This window comes from Diabrotica virgifera, chromosome 1 (genome assembly GCF_917563875.1).
Source record: "Diabrotica virgifera virgifera chromosome 1, PGI_DIABVI_V3a".
Taxonomy (NCBI): Eukaryota; Metazoa; Arthropoda; class Insecta; order Coleoptera; family Chrysomelidae; genus Diabrotica; species Diabrotica virgifera.
This window is the reverse complement of record NC_065443.1, coordinates 163,103,122-163,118,998: the sequence shown is the minus strand read 5'-3', so window position 1 is coordinate 163,118,998 and position 15,877 is coordinate 163,103,122. Positions and strand designations below refer to the sequence as shown.

Below are 15,877 nucleotides of genomic sequence, written 5' to 3'. Positions count from 1 at the left end.
CGCCATGTTTTTATTTTAAGTTGGCGCGTAAATTGGTTTTACCTATTTCCTGATGATTTTAAAACTTTGGAGCAAAAATTACAGCGAGATTGTTCTTTCTTAAATTTATTAAAATGCAATCAAACATTGCTTTTGGGTGGTGCCATTATTCTTTTACGTTTTATTAACTGCAAGCAAAACAATATTCATACGGTTCCCACAGACTTACCTAATAAAGATAGGGAATGAAACTCAATATTTATTGTAAATACACAATGAAATCATTATTGAAGTGGAGATTGACCTCGATAGGAACTGCAGACTCATCAATAGATTATTAAATAATATATTCACATCTCAGCGGCAAAATAAATTATCTTTTTTTTATTAGTTTGTTTTTATCAACTTGTTCTGGATTATATTACATAAGTACTACCAATGTTTTACATGTGGGTGGTTTAGCACAAACATAGTATGTCCACTTTTTGCTGATTTTAAGATAACAACATAAGAATATTCAGTAGGGTCATTTATGTCATATGAATGTTCTGCATAATTATTGTAAGTCCAGAATGATTGTAAATGGGTTAAACCGCCTTGCCAAAATATAGTATTTCTAATTTGTACTAAAAACCTACTTGCACAGACACTATTATGTCCGTTGGAAGTGCACAAAACATAGTATGTTTTGGACATACAATATTTGGTTGTTTTATTCATTCACTCCATATAACTCTCTACAACGATAAAAAATGCTTAGTCCCCTTAGTTTTGTTATATCTGGGAGATATACAGTCGGAAAATGACAGATTACCCATGAAGTATCATATCAATCACTTATTTTGTTTTTGCTGTCTTTTTCTATAAATAACAAACGTTTGTTATAGAAAAAGACAGCAAATACAAAATAAGTGATTGATACGATCGTTCATGGGTAATCTTTCATTTTTCCGACTGTATAACATATTAGAGGTATACATACAAGGGCTTGCAATATTAATAAAGTAATTATTTTTAAACTGTAGTGATTTACTGAATAAAACATATACATGAGTACGGCCCTGAATGACGTACCGAAATGTGTGTTTATTTCTGGTCTCAACAAAATTGCAAATTTTGTGCAGAAAGAGTAATAGTTTATTTATAAATAGTTCAGTGACAAGTTTATTAGATACCAATAAGTGCATCCATCGTATTATTTTTGTTTAGTATAACGTGGTAAACCAGTTTTGGCTAATTCTTATTTAATAACATGAATAAAGTACGATATAAGCTACAATTTATTCCAGTTTTGTTACTGGTTTAATTACTTGCTTAATTACTGGTCAGGTGCGTATTAGTTTTGAACACATGTCTCGTGTTAAATTTAAAAATGGAACCTAACATTCAGAGTCTCTCTGACTCGCAACATGTACAACAACTGCAGACAAATACCAATAAAACCTATTCATTAGCAACTTCTACTTCTTTTCCGTCGAAACTGCAAGCGATTGTCTTCAGCGCCTTAGAAAATACGAAGCTGCAAGATTACTTAATTCCGTTGGGCAATCTAATTCAACCAAAAAATATTATATTTTCGTCTCGATTGTCGAACAATCGGATATGTATGTACCTTTCAAGCAAACAACTGGTGGACGAATTTATGCAAAAGCACGGACAAATAAAAATCGAGAATAATATTGTACAAGCTAGAAGTATGTATGTCCCAGTATACCACACAGTTTGTTAACTGATTATTTACAAAAAATAGGACTTAATCTTCTCTCCCCAGTTACCTTCCTAAAAATCAGTTCTAATCTTCCTGAATACAATCATATTTTGAGCTTCAGAAGACAAATATACGTTAGTCCTCACAATACCTCCTTACCCGACTCATTCCTTTTAGACTTCGATAATACAACATATCGAATTTTCTTAGAAACTATGGCCTGTTATACCTGTAAAAAGTCTGGACACATCGCCACAAACTGTCCCGATAAAATAGAATCAATAGCAAATTCAAATAACAGTCAACCGATCTCTTCTTCCTCACCCGAAACTATGCCTCAACCTACAGCTACAATTCTATCTCACGAACAAATTCCTATCGAAGAAAGCACAGCAAATAATCTAAACAATCCTAATATAGAAGAAAGTCAAGAAGTTAGCACCATGGACACCTCCATAGCCATTAATGTCGATCTTCAGTCGAAACGTAGTATCAATGAGGTTATCACTTCCCCAGAAACAAGTCATACAGAAAAACCCTTTATTGTACCTACACCTAAACCTAAAGCCAAGAAGATTAAAAGCGACGAGCAGCATGTAGCAACGAAATCATCCAAAAAACATGATCTTGGACCTGCCAAAACTTTTATCGAAAATCATTCGCCCGCATTTGTCCTCAACTTTGACCAACTGAACCTTCTTATTAGCAATATTACTGGCGCGCAAAACCCTATTGATATAATTATTCAAGATTTCACTACCAACCTAACGGGATTACACCACATGTTAACTGAAGTTTATCCACAATTGCAAAATAGATCATCCAAACGTTTTATCACCACTCTCAGAAAGAAAATCCTACGACACTTAGGAAACGAGGTCTCTGAATCCGAGGGCGAATCATCTCAGGGTAATCAGTAAATTTATATTTCGATATAATAAAAGTCACTAAGCTATTGCAATGGAATATAGATGGATTTTTCCATCAACTACCTACCTTACAAAAACTTATTTCTGAATTTTCTATCGAAATAATATGTCTCCAAGAAACAAACTTAAAGTCGCAAAAAACTATAATTCTAAATATTTTAACGTTTTTATAAAAGAGTACATGACAATAATTATTCTTCAGGTGGAGTTATGACACTTGTTAAAAATTCTTTGGTTGCAAATGATTTTCCCGTTAATAGTAATATCGAAGCTATAATTATAGAGATTACAGCTCCTGTTCCAATGTATATATGCAATGTTTATATTCCATCTAGTTCCTCAGTTACGTATGAAGATTTAAAAAATCTTATCGAACAGATACCGTCTCCCCGAATCATTGTAGGCGACTTTAATGGTCATAATTTTATTTGGGGTTCGAAGAGTACTGATCGCAGACGAAAACTTCTAGAAAAGGTATTGCAAGATCTTCAATTAAATTTCCTAAATGACGGGTCACCTACAAGATTTAACATCTGCACTGGAGAATCCTCCGTGATAGATTTAAGTTTGTGCGATCCAGGTATTGCCCCACGTCTCTCTTGGAATGTTCTCCAGTATACCTATGGTAGTGACCACCATCCTATTTTAATTAAAAATCTCTCCGGTCAGCCTTGTCCAATATCTTTCTTGCCCAAATGGAATATAAATTCTGCTAAGTGGAACGAATTTGAAAACTATATAGATAAAGCTTTGGAAAATCTTGTAAAGAGCGATAATATAAATGAATCTTTGAGTACTTTTAATGGTGTCATCTTGCAGAGTGCGAAGCTCTTCATCGGCAAAACTAAGCCCGTCAAAAATCACGTCCCTGTGCCTTGGTGGAATTCGGAGTGTAGCGAAGCCGTACGTGCCAGCAAAACAGCTTTTAATAGATTTAAAAAGCATAAAACGCTTGAAAATAAAATAACCTACAAAAAAATGGAGGCTAGAGGTCAATTTAATAAACCAAACAAAAAATCCAGTTGGGCACAATGTGTCTCTAGTATTAACAGTTCCACTCCAGTAAGAGAAGTATGGAAGAAAATTTGTAAAATTTCCGGCATAAAGTGTCACCCCCAATATCTAGTCTTAAAATTGGAAGTGAAATTATCACATCTCCGCTGGAAATTGTTAACGAATTAGCTAAAAACTACAAACAGATGTGTTCCAATGAAAATCTCGACCCCGTATTTCTGGAAAACAAACTAGAAGCCGAAAAGTCTACCCTTTCTCTAGAAAATTCTAACATCCCATTAAACGCTCCTATTACGTTACAAGAACTCAACAACTCACTTAATGAATTAAAAAACACAAGTTCTGGGCCAGACGATATTCCAACAATTTTCTTAAAACACCTACCCACTTCTGCTAAAAATTACTTGCTCCGATTATTTAACTTTATCTGGCAATGGCACTAATACCCATCTGTTTGGTCAAAATCTATTATTCTTCCATTTCTCAAAAGCCAAAAATCTCGTTTAGATTCTGATTCTTATAGACCAATAAGCCTAACTTGTGCAATGGGCAAGCTATTAGAAAAAATTATCAATTCAAGGCTGATATGGCAGCTAGAAAGTTCAAACTTACTTATAAATGAACAAAATGGCTTTCGACAAAACCGATCTGGGATAGACAACATATTAGATCTGGAAAGTGATATTCACGAATCCCTGGCAACGAAACAACATTGTATTGCCGTATTTTTTGACTTAAGAAGAGCGTTTAATACCTGCTGGAGATACAACATCTTAAGAAAGTTACAGTCGTGGAATATTCGTGGAAATTGTCTTCTCTATATTAAGAGCTTTCTAGAGAATAGGTCGTTTCGTGTAAGAATTAACAGCCACTATTCCGAAAAACAAGAGGAAAAAAATGGGATTCCCCAAGGCTCAATTATCAGCTCTACACTCTTCTTAATCGCCATTAATGATATAATCGGAAACCTCATGAAACCTTTAAAAGCACGCTTATATGCAGATGACTTGGTCGTTTACGCAAAAGGCAAGGATACCAATTTAATTTCAACAGTTTTCCAAAGTTTTTTACACAATCTCGAAGAATGGTCTCGCGATACAGGCTTTCAATTCTCAGTTACAAAAACCGTAGGTATGGTGTTCTCTAAAAAGAACCTTACAAATAATCCTAATCTCAAACTTTTCAATACAACGCTTTCATTCAAACCATGTGTGAAATTCTTAGGTATGTGGTTTGATAAAAAGCTTACTTGGAAAGAACACATTAGGCAGTTAGTATTGACTTGTAATAAGAAACTTAATCTAATGAGAACATTGTCAAATAGATATTGGGGCTCTGATCGCTCCACTCTGCTAACTATCTACAGAATGTAAATAAGATCAAAACTAGATTATGGATCAATTGCCTACGCCTCTGCATCCCCCAAATTATTGAAACAGCTAGACTCTGTACACAATACAGCACTTAGACTATCTCTTGGTGCATTCCGAACATCACCTGTAGAAAGTTTATATAGTGAAAGTGGAGAGCCTTCCTTATATCATCGACGAACTTCCTTAACTCTGTCACATGCAACGTCAATAGCTTCAAACGTAAACAAACCTCTTATCAATAACACATTCACTACTAAATATATAAATCTCTTTACCAATAGTCCTAAACACAAACCTTACTACGAGCGAGTACGGTGTTACTTGAGATGTCTCGACGTCGAATTCCCAGATATTCTTCCAATCAATATTAAAAACCCCTGACCTTGGTTAATTAATATTCCCAATATAAGTACTGCGCTAACCCAATTCGACAAACATATTAATAGTCATGCAGAGATCCAGCACCATCTAGATTTAGTTCTCAAAGAGAATTATGAGTATTGTTACAAAATCTTTACAGACGCATCAAAGTGTGAGAGAGGAGTAGGTGCTGCTTTCGTTACCCCAAGCAATACTTATCAATTTCGTCTCCCATCCTACTTCTCGATTTTCTCTGCTGAGCTCTATGCAGTGCTCAAAGCTATCATGCATATCAATTCTAATGACATTTCTAATTCAGTTATCTTAAGTGACTCACTAAGCGCTCTTCAAACCCTTAAGCAGATCTATCCCAAAGCTCCTATTGAGAAACACATTAAATTCGAACTGATGCAAGCTCAAGAAAACGCTAGACGAATCAGATTTATATGGATACCATTCCACATTGGCATTGCAGGCAACGAAAAAGCTGACCAGTGCGCGAGTGAAATTGCCGTATGTGCCGATATAGAAAAAGATGAGTGTCGAAATACCGCGAGTGATATAAAAGCTTACTTTAAGAATCGTGTTTTGTGCAAGTGGAAAAACGAATGGCAATCGTCTCAAACTTCACTGAGACTAATTAAAAATGACATTACAGCCTGGGAACCGTCAACTCGTAACATAAGAGAACAGCTGGTGATAACTCGATTGAGAATTGGACACACGAGACTTACTCATTAATATTTACTGTCTAAAAGCGATCCACCTGTATGTGAAATATGTAATGTACAAATTACTGTTAATCACTTTTTAATTGTATGCCCCCGTTTTGCCACTTATCGCGCCATGGTTAACATGCCTAACTGTATAAGTAATTTATTGGGCACTAATTGTTCAACGGACAATATTACAAAATTTCTAAAATCCACAGGAATATTTTATAGAATTTAGCATTGTATTCTGTAGCCGCCGCTAATCACCATCAAGGTGGATGCGGCTGTACTTTCTAAATAAAAAAATATATATACATAGGTATATTAAAATTAAAAATCTCCACACAAAAAAACTCAGTTAAAAGTTCTTCCTTTTGGGTAATTCTCTACCTGGGAATTCCTTTTTCTGACTGCATTTGCCTATTTTTCTTGTAAAAGTTTTGCCTGCTTCTGAAGCCTGCACGTTTCTATTGTTTTTCATAAATTTAAATCTATTTATCCTAGCAGTATTTCTTGTAAAGCATTATCATCTACTTCTTTAACTATTCTATCCCGCATCAACCTTCTTGTTCTCCAAATTCACATAATTTGGCTTGGACTCTCAAATCTGTGACAAATTGATCAAAAGTTTATCCAGGTTTCTGAATTCTACTGAAGAACTTAAAACTTTCCATTATTATATTTGTTCTCGGTAAACACTACACCTGGACCATGTTATACCGGGTGTCCACTTATATTTTCCCCCATTTTAACTGCCTATAACTTCTAAACGGCTCAAGATAGAAATGTGCGGTTTTCGCTGAAATGTTTTATTTTAGTAAAAGTTTTGTCTGAATGGACTGAATTTTTTATATCGCTTTCAAATACGATAACAAAAATGACGGATTTAAAAAAAAAAAGTTGTTGACTTTTTTTTAATGGAACACCCAGTATATTTTTTTGTAAATTGAAAGAAAGGTCATTCACCTATCCAGCGATATAAAGTTTTTCAAAATCGGTTGTCAAATCACTGACTAATTAATTTTTAAAATGAGAGGTGCAACGTGGATATCACATACCTAAATAACATAACTAAGCAAATTGATATTATGATATGTGATTTCCACATTGCATCTCTCATTTTAAAAATTAATTGCTCAGTCATTTGATCACCGATTTTAAAAAAATTTATATCGTTGGATAGGGAAATGGCCGTTTTTTCAAGTTTTTAGGTAAATGACCATTTTTATGTCGCTTTTAAATTAAAAATGGCGGATTTTTGGAAAAAAACGTTGTTGACTTTTTTATTGAAACACCCAGTATATTTTTTTGTAGCTTGAAAAAACGGTCATTTACCTATCCAGCGATATTAAATTTTTTAAAATCGGTTGTCAAATGACTTAGCAAATAATTTTTAAAATGAAAGATGCCATGTGGAAATCACATAACATAATATCATTTTGCTTAGTTATGTTATTTAGGTATGTGATATCCACGTTGCACCGCTCATTTTAAAAATTAATTACTCAGTGATTTGACAACCGATTTTGAAAAACTTTACATCACTGGATAGGTGAATGACCTTTCTTTCAATTTACAAAAAAATATACTGGGTGTTCCATTAAAAAAGTCAACGTTTTTTTCAAAATTCCGCCATTTTTTTTTCGTATTTGAAAGCGTTATAAAAAATTCAATCCATTCAGACAAAACTTTTACTAAAATAAAACATTTCATCGAAAACCGCATATTTCTACCTTAAGCCGTTTAGAAGTTACAGGCAGTTAAAATGGGGGATATATACCCGGTATATGGGAGATATATAATATATTGGAAGTATATATAAACGATATAACTTGTTTTAAACTATTATTATCACGTCCATGTACATACCATCTTATTGTTTTTATTGTGATAGCGGTTATTATTTATACAACAACATCTAAGCTAAGGTAAAAGGATCTCACAAGCCCTCACCCTTTGTGTCACTGTCTTGTCACTTGTTGCCAACTTACAATAAGATAATATATGTAAAATAATAAAACTGTGTATTCAAAACAATTAAACATACTCCTTATTTGTGTGAACAATCTGAGAACGTTTCGTGATATACATCACAATATACGAGATCAAAGGTTACATTCAAACCAGGTGAGGGAGCACGCCAAATAGAATTCTATTTTAGTGACGTCACGTTGTATAGCAACCGTCGATTCTCCCATTATTAAATTCTATTTTGTGACGTCAGCAAAATAGAATTCTATTTGTCTATAGATTTTTTCAGTTTTAAATTGTTTACTTTTAGTTTGAAACTCGAAACCGATTAACTTTAGAAAAAAATTACAAGAGCTTTTTTATTCCCAATGATCTAAAGAACGTAAAATAATGTCTACCCGGGCCGAAAACATTGATTTTTATAATTTGTTTAATTTCTTTTTAAATAAATTTAGCAATAACTGTGCGATCAAGAAGCTCGCCGTAGCGAACTCGGCTGGTTCAATGTTCGGTTTTCGCACACAGGTTTTGGGAATTCTTCTTTTTCTTTTTCTCGAAGGACCAGCCGGGAATCCAGCACCTGTAAGGATTGCTCTTTACAAGGGATAGGGATGGTTGGTAGGTAATTAAACAGAATGTTGTTTATAGAACAATAAAAATATGTATATTGAAGAGTTAAATGAATAGAAGATTAAGTGAGACATAGTGAATAGAATAGATATATAGAATAGATAGAGATAGATAGAAGTGAGAATAATATATATGTTTAAATTAGAAGTTTAATTGTGAGACAGTTTATACCGCGTAGAGTTTAACTAGTTGGAACAGCAAACCGTTCAGATGCAATGGCAACACCGCGACTTTGATGATAGGTGATCAACTAATATTACATATTATCTTTTTACTTACAATAGATCCAGCTATGTTTGAGTTAACATTTGGCACTAATCACTTCGGCCAAGTTGCTATGGCCATAGACACTAATTTTTTGGTTAGATTTGTTGAGAAACAGACGAAAAACTACATTGTCAGGAGCTCTTAGTTTGCGGTGTGCTCTTGGCATAGGTTGCTAACGGACTCGTTTTGGGCAACTTATTGTTTCGTTGCTGCGTTGTTGGCGGGAAAGATAGTTGGCGGGTATGGATAAAAAAACTAATTTTAAGGGACAGGCCGGACAGGTTCACGGTTAGAAATATTATTAACTCCGAAATTATGGCATTTAGGTATAGGGATAGATAATATTTTCAAGGTGTGGCTCATAAGGCTTATCATTCTATAGTCGCTACAACGTCCGAAAAACTGTAACGACTATAGAATGATAAGCCTTATGAGCCACACCTTGAAAATCTTTCTACGTATCATCCACAGTAGAATCAGAGATAAATGTGAAGAAGACCAGGATGAAACACAATTTGGCTTCAGAAATGGACTGGGAACCCGGGACGCACTCTTTGCACTAAATGTGTTATTGCAGAAATGCCGAGATCAAAGGAACTACGTCTTTGCTGTATTTATTGACTATGAGAAGGCCTTTGATGGAGTACAACATCACAAATTAATTAAAATATTAAAGGATAAAGGAGTTGATAGTCAAGATGTACGAATCATAGAAAAATTATACTGGCGTCAAACAGCGACAGCTTGCATAATTGGAAAATAAACAGAAATATGCAAAATACAAAAGGTGTCAGACAGGGTTGTATACTGTCCCCACTGTTGTTAAATTTGTATTCAGATAGAATATTTAAGGACGCGGCATAATTTGGAATGGGGTGTGAAGGTTAATGGAATTCTGATAAATACAATCAGATATGCAGACGATACAGTTATTTTAAGTGATGATATGAATGGATTACAACACCTTTTAAATGCCATTGACACAGTGGGAAGAGAGTTTGGCCTAAATATAAACTGTTCAAAAACAAAATTCATGGTATTTAGCCGTTTGGCCCATCAAGATTCACGGTTATATGTTGATGGTCATATAATTCAAAGAGTACCCAGTTTTAAATATCTTGGTTGCCATATTACTGAACAACTAGATCCAGATAAAGAGATAAAATGTAGAATCGAGATAGCCCGCACGACATTTTTAAAAATGAGGTCATTCTTCTGTAATGATACCTTGCAACTTCAACTTCGAAAGCGCATGATTAAGTGCTACATTTGGTCAGTCCTCTTGTATGGTGTCGAAGCATGGACATTAAAAATATCCACCATTAACCGTTTGGAGGCCTTTGAAATGTGGCTGCACAGACGTATTCTGAAAATACCATGGACGGCTATGCTGACAAATGTTACATAGTCCTTAAGAGAGCAAATGCTACCCGCGAGCTGCTTGATAACATCAAATATAGAAAGATGGCCTATTTTGGACACGTAGTAAGGGGAGACCGGTATAATATTCTTCAACTTATTATGATGGGTAAAATCGAAGGACGCAGAGGAATTGGTAGAAAGCAGGCCTCTTGGTTGAAGAATATCCGGGAGTGGACAGGAATAAAGAAAGCAGAACACCTATTTAGAATAGCTCGAGACAGAGACAGTTTCGCCATGTTAATCGCCAACGTCAAGGGGACTTAATAGGGCACGTTACGCAGAAGGTATAGGGAAGATAACATGAAAAATAATCAGTATTTCTTAAGGACTTCAAAACGCAAAAAAATACAGGGTGTTTCATTTACATTGAAATAACAAAGTTTATTAGATTTCCAGAAAATTGTAAGATCTGACTACAATTTAATTACCACTATAATATCAGCCGCATCAGAAAACCCTTACCCACCAAAATCTATAAAAATTGTGCAAGCCGTTTCCGAGATAATTGAGGGTTTCCATACATAAAGCTCACTCTGTATGTAAATATAAACATGGCGGTTTGAGCTCAGCCACTGTGTATATTCAGATATTCAGATATACACATGGCAGACAAAGTGTTAAAAAGAAATGTAGCTGAGTTTATAATACGCAGTCGGTTTCGTGGGAAATGCTAAGTATGTTTAAATATTTTCACACCCAGACAAAATTAATTATAGGATGAGATGAAAAGCTAGCGCTAGTGGCAATAACCAGAGTTAACCAGAGTCTACTAAATATTATGAGTGGCACTATCAAAAATCAAAAATGTTGAGGGCTGTTATTTCTGGGAAAATTGAATGCTACAGCATAATATATATTTATTAAAATTAGAAATATGATATTAGGGAACAATAGGCGATTTATCAAAACATTGTTAATGTACTTTTGTATTAATTTCAATTTAGATGTTGATTTGTATTTTAAAATAATGAAGCATATTTATATTTTAGATGTCATTAAGACAAATGCCGTTAAGAAGAATCTGGAACCAATAAAAGAACATTCAGAAAGGATAAAAAGAGCACAGGAACGTTATTACAAAAAAAGTGGCACTTCAGGTGTTAGTCCCCTGATACGCCTTCAAAAGCGACCTGTTAAACAAAGAATAGGTAAATTGCCATCCTCTGGTATTGATACTTCCACACCTAACAAAAACGTTACCCTCCGTAATACTATTCTGAGAAGACGTGTACCAAGGAATTTAGCACAGCTGCGTTTAAATAGAATCAGAGAACAACAGAGACTACAGCTACAGGCTACAGGTTCAACAGGGAATCGTCCAGTAATTCGATTAAAACGAAAAGTACCTAACTTTAAAATACAAGTAAAAAATAATCGTGCTGTGAATTCAAATATTAAAAGGTTTAAGTTACAGCTCAATGAGGAAATTCAACAAGGGATACAAGCTCTAAAAGAATATTATTCTGGGGAGAAAATAATAGCTAGTCATGTTATTCCTGAAATGACAGGTATTCTGATTGATTCTAGGTTCTCCAATTTACGTTAAATGTAATTTGTTTCATTTTAACTTGCAGTCGGGTTTTTCAACAGTATTATAATGATTTTGATTATAGAAAGGGGATAGAGTCAACATTTCATTTCGTACTACTTTTAAGGTTGTTATACTAGGTCTTTTTCGAAAAGGATTTAATATAACAATGGTTTTAATAGAAATTTTATATATACCGATGGCCCAAAAAAATGCAACACCTCGAAATGCAATTTTTAAAAAATATTTATTTATCGATGAATACATTATAATATGTATTCTTAATATTTGATGACATTATAAACAAATTTGCAACGCCATTTTCGTTAAAAAAATAATAATGAGTGGCTCTTTCTTGATTTTTATACACTCAGTTACTCTATGGGACATTGATCGAATTAAGTGATCCAAACCATATTGCGGAGTACTCATCCAGATTCGTCTTATGGCATGCCACAGGTCCTCTGAGTCTGCTGGGGACGTAGCAATCAATTTAGTTTTCGACCTACCATATCCCACACATGTTCGAAGGGTGACAAATCGGCTGATCTTAATTGCTCTTTAAAGTCTCTAGACCAGATTCTTGTATGAACTCCATAGTTTCACGGGCAATATGAGGTCTTGCGAAATCCTCTCGTGAAAGATCGCCTTTGAAATGTTGGAATGGTTTGTAGGTAGGGATATAAAACCGATTGTAGTACTTTTCCAATATATCGCCATACCTAGTGTGACCAACTGCTATTTAGTCAAATTCGGGACACGGCTGAAAAAAATACCTGAAATCCGGGACTTTTCAATGAAAATCGGGCCATTTTTTTTTAATATAGAACTTTCATAATATTATCATTTTATTTATTAAACATTTTTATGTTGACAATGATATTTTTAATGGGGTTAAGCCACAATAATTGGTTGTAATGATAATAACGATAATTACAATACAGAAACGAAAAAAAAGTTCACAGTTTGAGTTTTTGTAGAACTATAATACCAAATACCACGATATGCAGCGTTTTGGATGTGGTATTAATATTCTTCTTCTTCTTCAGCCTTCAGAAATCCAACTTTGGACATAGGCCTCCCCCAATTCAATCCAGTGTTGTCTATTTTGCGCGACGTGTTTCCAGTTGTGTCCTCCAAAGTTCTTTATGTCATCAGCCCATCTCATTTGTGGCCTTCCTTTGCTTCTTCTTCCTAACCACGGTCTCCATTGTTGTATTTAATGAGTCCATCTTTTATCCTTCAGTCGGGCATTGTGTCCTGCGAAGCTCTATTTTAATTTGGCAGCATGTTCTCCTGCGTCTTTTACTTTGGTTTTGTTTCTAATCCATTTATTTGTTTTTTTTATCTGTAAGCCTCATCCCGAGCATTGATCTTAATATTACACTCTCGAAATTGTCGACTTTTTTCGTCCTACCAATTCAGTTTGATATGAATTCTTAGAAGAATATTCAAAATTTCAAAATAGAATTTTACCAAAACATTGAAAATTCGGATGGCCCGGGAGCCTGGTCCGGGACGCCGGGACACGACTTCGTAATTCGGGCCATGTCCCGGATTTTTCGGGCTAGTTGGTCACACTAGCCATACCTAATGCTTGATTGTCTTGCTGCACGACTAGTCTAAGATACGATATAAGGTCGATCGGCACCGATATGTTTATTGGATAAAAATTATTGGATCTGTGATTTAGTATGTCAATAGCCCGGGAGGTAGTGTCAAATTTGACCGGATCATTTTAGCATGGCTGTTTTTTATTTAGTTAGGTGTTCCAAAGCTTATTAACAAATGATGTGTCAGCTGACCCAAAACCGAGGCGTTTTAGCAAGAAAAGATAAAATGTGAAAGTAGATGGAAAAACCCTGCAACTTACATGTCAAATCTTTATTTCAGTGACTTACATCCATAATGACCTATTGGTCCTGGCTGCTCCCAAGTAGCAATTTGTCGACGCAACAACGTTGTCTACCGCGTGGCAACGTTTTGTTACAACGTTGTTATTGCCTAGAAGACGACCCTATTCTGCACTAATTTGGTGGACGATTTTTGAGTTGTCTTGACGTTGCCTAGGCAACCTCCTATGAAGCAACATCGTTTCGTAAGCGTTGCATAAGACAACTGAAGCGACGCGTGCAATGGTTGCTCAAGGAGTCAGACTAGTTATGTTTTTTTACCTATATTTTTAACACCTGTATGGTGAATGCGAAAACCAAAATGGTAACTATTTTGACATCGTATTAGGTATTTAAATTTATATAAATACATAAAGGACTTAAACAAAATTACCTGATCTGAAAATTTATAAACGCATCTCAGATTACCGTCAAATATGGATATTTCACCTTTAAAAAACACACGCGCTACTTTTTTACGACATTTTTGACAAAAAATATGCAAATTAAATAAAATCAAATTTTAATATAAAAGTTAAAATTTATGTTAAAGATGTTCTGTATAAATTTAATGTATTGATGGTGCTTTTAAAGGTATCAGAAAAAGGTATCATTTTTTATATTCTGTATTTTCATTTTCTTTACATCCCAAAAATCTCAAGTAAAACCAAAATGGTGCATTAAACAATATTACCTTATTACTAAAAAAAATACCTTATTACCAACCCTAGACCGATAAGACAACTTAGAAGTCCAATCGCCAACCAAGCCCGGCCGCGATGATTATCCCAACCATTTTAAAACGCACCCTCTTATTGGGTGACAGAGAGGTCATGTGACCAGTGTCAAAAGTGTAGCATTCTCCTTAACAGCGTTGCCACATTTTGGAGATTTCTACTTTTTTGGTAGATTTTTGATATTTTTTAAAATATTCTAGTAGGTAATATTGTTTAGTAGATTTTTGTTATATTTCAACATTTTGTTATGACTAAAATAAAATTTGCTTTTTAATAGTATTTACCCCATTTCTAAATTAATTTTCACACATTTGGTTACAATTTCCCAATCCGAAAATAAGACCGAAAATAAGATTCAGAATAATTAGGTCATTACCGAAAATAAGATTCAGGACGTAGGTGATGAATATTACAGAGAAATGAAACTGGAAACTGGATTCTTGTGTAACAAACTTGCAGATTTCAAGTAACAGTGCAAGCAGTATTTCAGGTGTTATTGAAGAGTTCTGGCATTCGGTGAGCCTATTAGAAGCTAACGATGGAAAACTAAAATATCTAAACATATGTAACTTTGCAAAACACAAAATGTTGTGTTCCCGTGTTTCTAATGTTAAATGCGAAACAATTGTTTGAAGAATTTGATCCAGACATGCAGCTGTTAAAATTAGTGGATGACAAAATATTCTAGTTGTTAAATGTACCTATTCATTTTTTTCGAATCATGAGGAAACTATAATAAGTATTTTTGAAAAATTTAAACGCAGAATGAAAGACTGCATTATTTAGAAAAACCAAAACGTTTCTTTTGAATGAGATATTTGGAATTAAAATGACACTACATTTTGTCTTTTTTTCACCCCTGTAACTTATTAAAATAAACATTATAGAAGTTTTCAGGGACTTTCGGTCCTCGGTAATAACGTAATCTTTCTTTCTGCGTTTAAATTTTTCAAAATACTTATTAGTTTTCTCAGGATTCGCAAAAAATGAAAACATTTAAAATACATTGAACATTTTAACGGGCGACATTTTGCGCCTATCCCCTTAAGTTAGCTGTTGTTTTTATTATCAAAAATCCCAAATATATCCCAAAAATCCTTAAGTATATTTTAGTTTTTGATTTAGTAGATTTTAGCTAAAAAATGGTAATTACCAGTTGTTGTTTTGGAATAATTAGGTTTCCAATTTTTTGGAATTCCTCTTGGGACAGTTAAGACGGATATGCAGATTACTGTATAAGTATACTGTATTTACATGGCCTAAAAAGAATCTACTGATTTTGTGAAAGCAAAACTACTGAAAGAGTAAAAACTGACCTGGCAACCCCGTCTAGCAAAGCTGATACAAAGATTGA

At 34.2% G+C, this 15,877-nt stretch overlaps 1 protein-coding gene across 1 annotated transcript in view; it reads left to right on the top strand.

Moving 5' to 3' along the window:
• The window catches only part of LOC126878808 (uncharacterized), a 47,395-nt gene extending 32,593 nt beyond the window's left edge, over window positions 1–14,802 (top strand). Inside the window, exon 5 of the mRNA XM_050641716.1 lies at window positions 11,356–14,802. Coding sequence (XP_050497673.1) covers window positions 11,356–11,912 — 557 coding nt within the window. The 3' untranslated portion in view covers window positions 11,913–14,802. The remainder of the gene's footprint in view (window positions 1–11,355) is intronic.
• The last annotated feature ends 1,075 nt before the right edge of the window (window positions 14,803–15,877 follow it).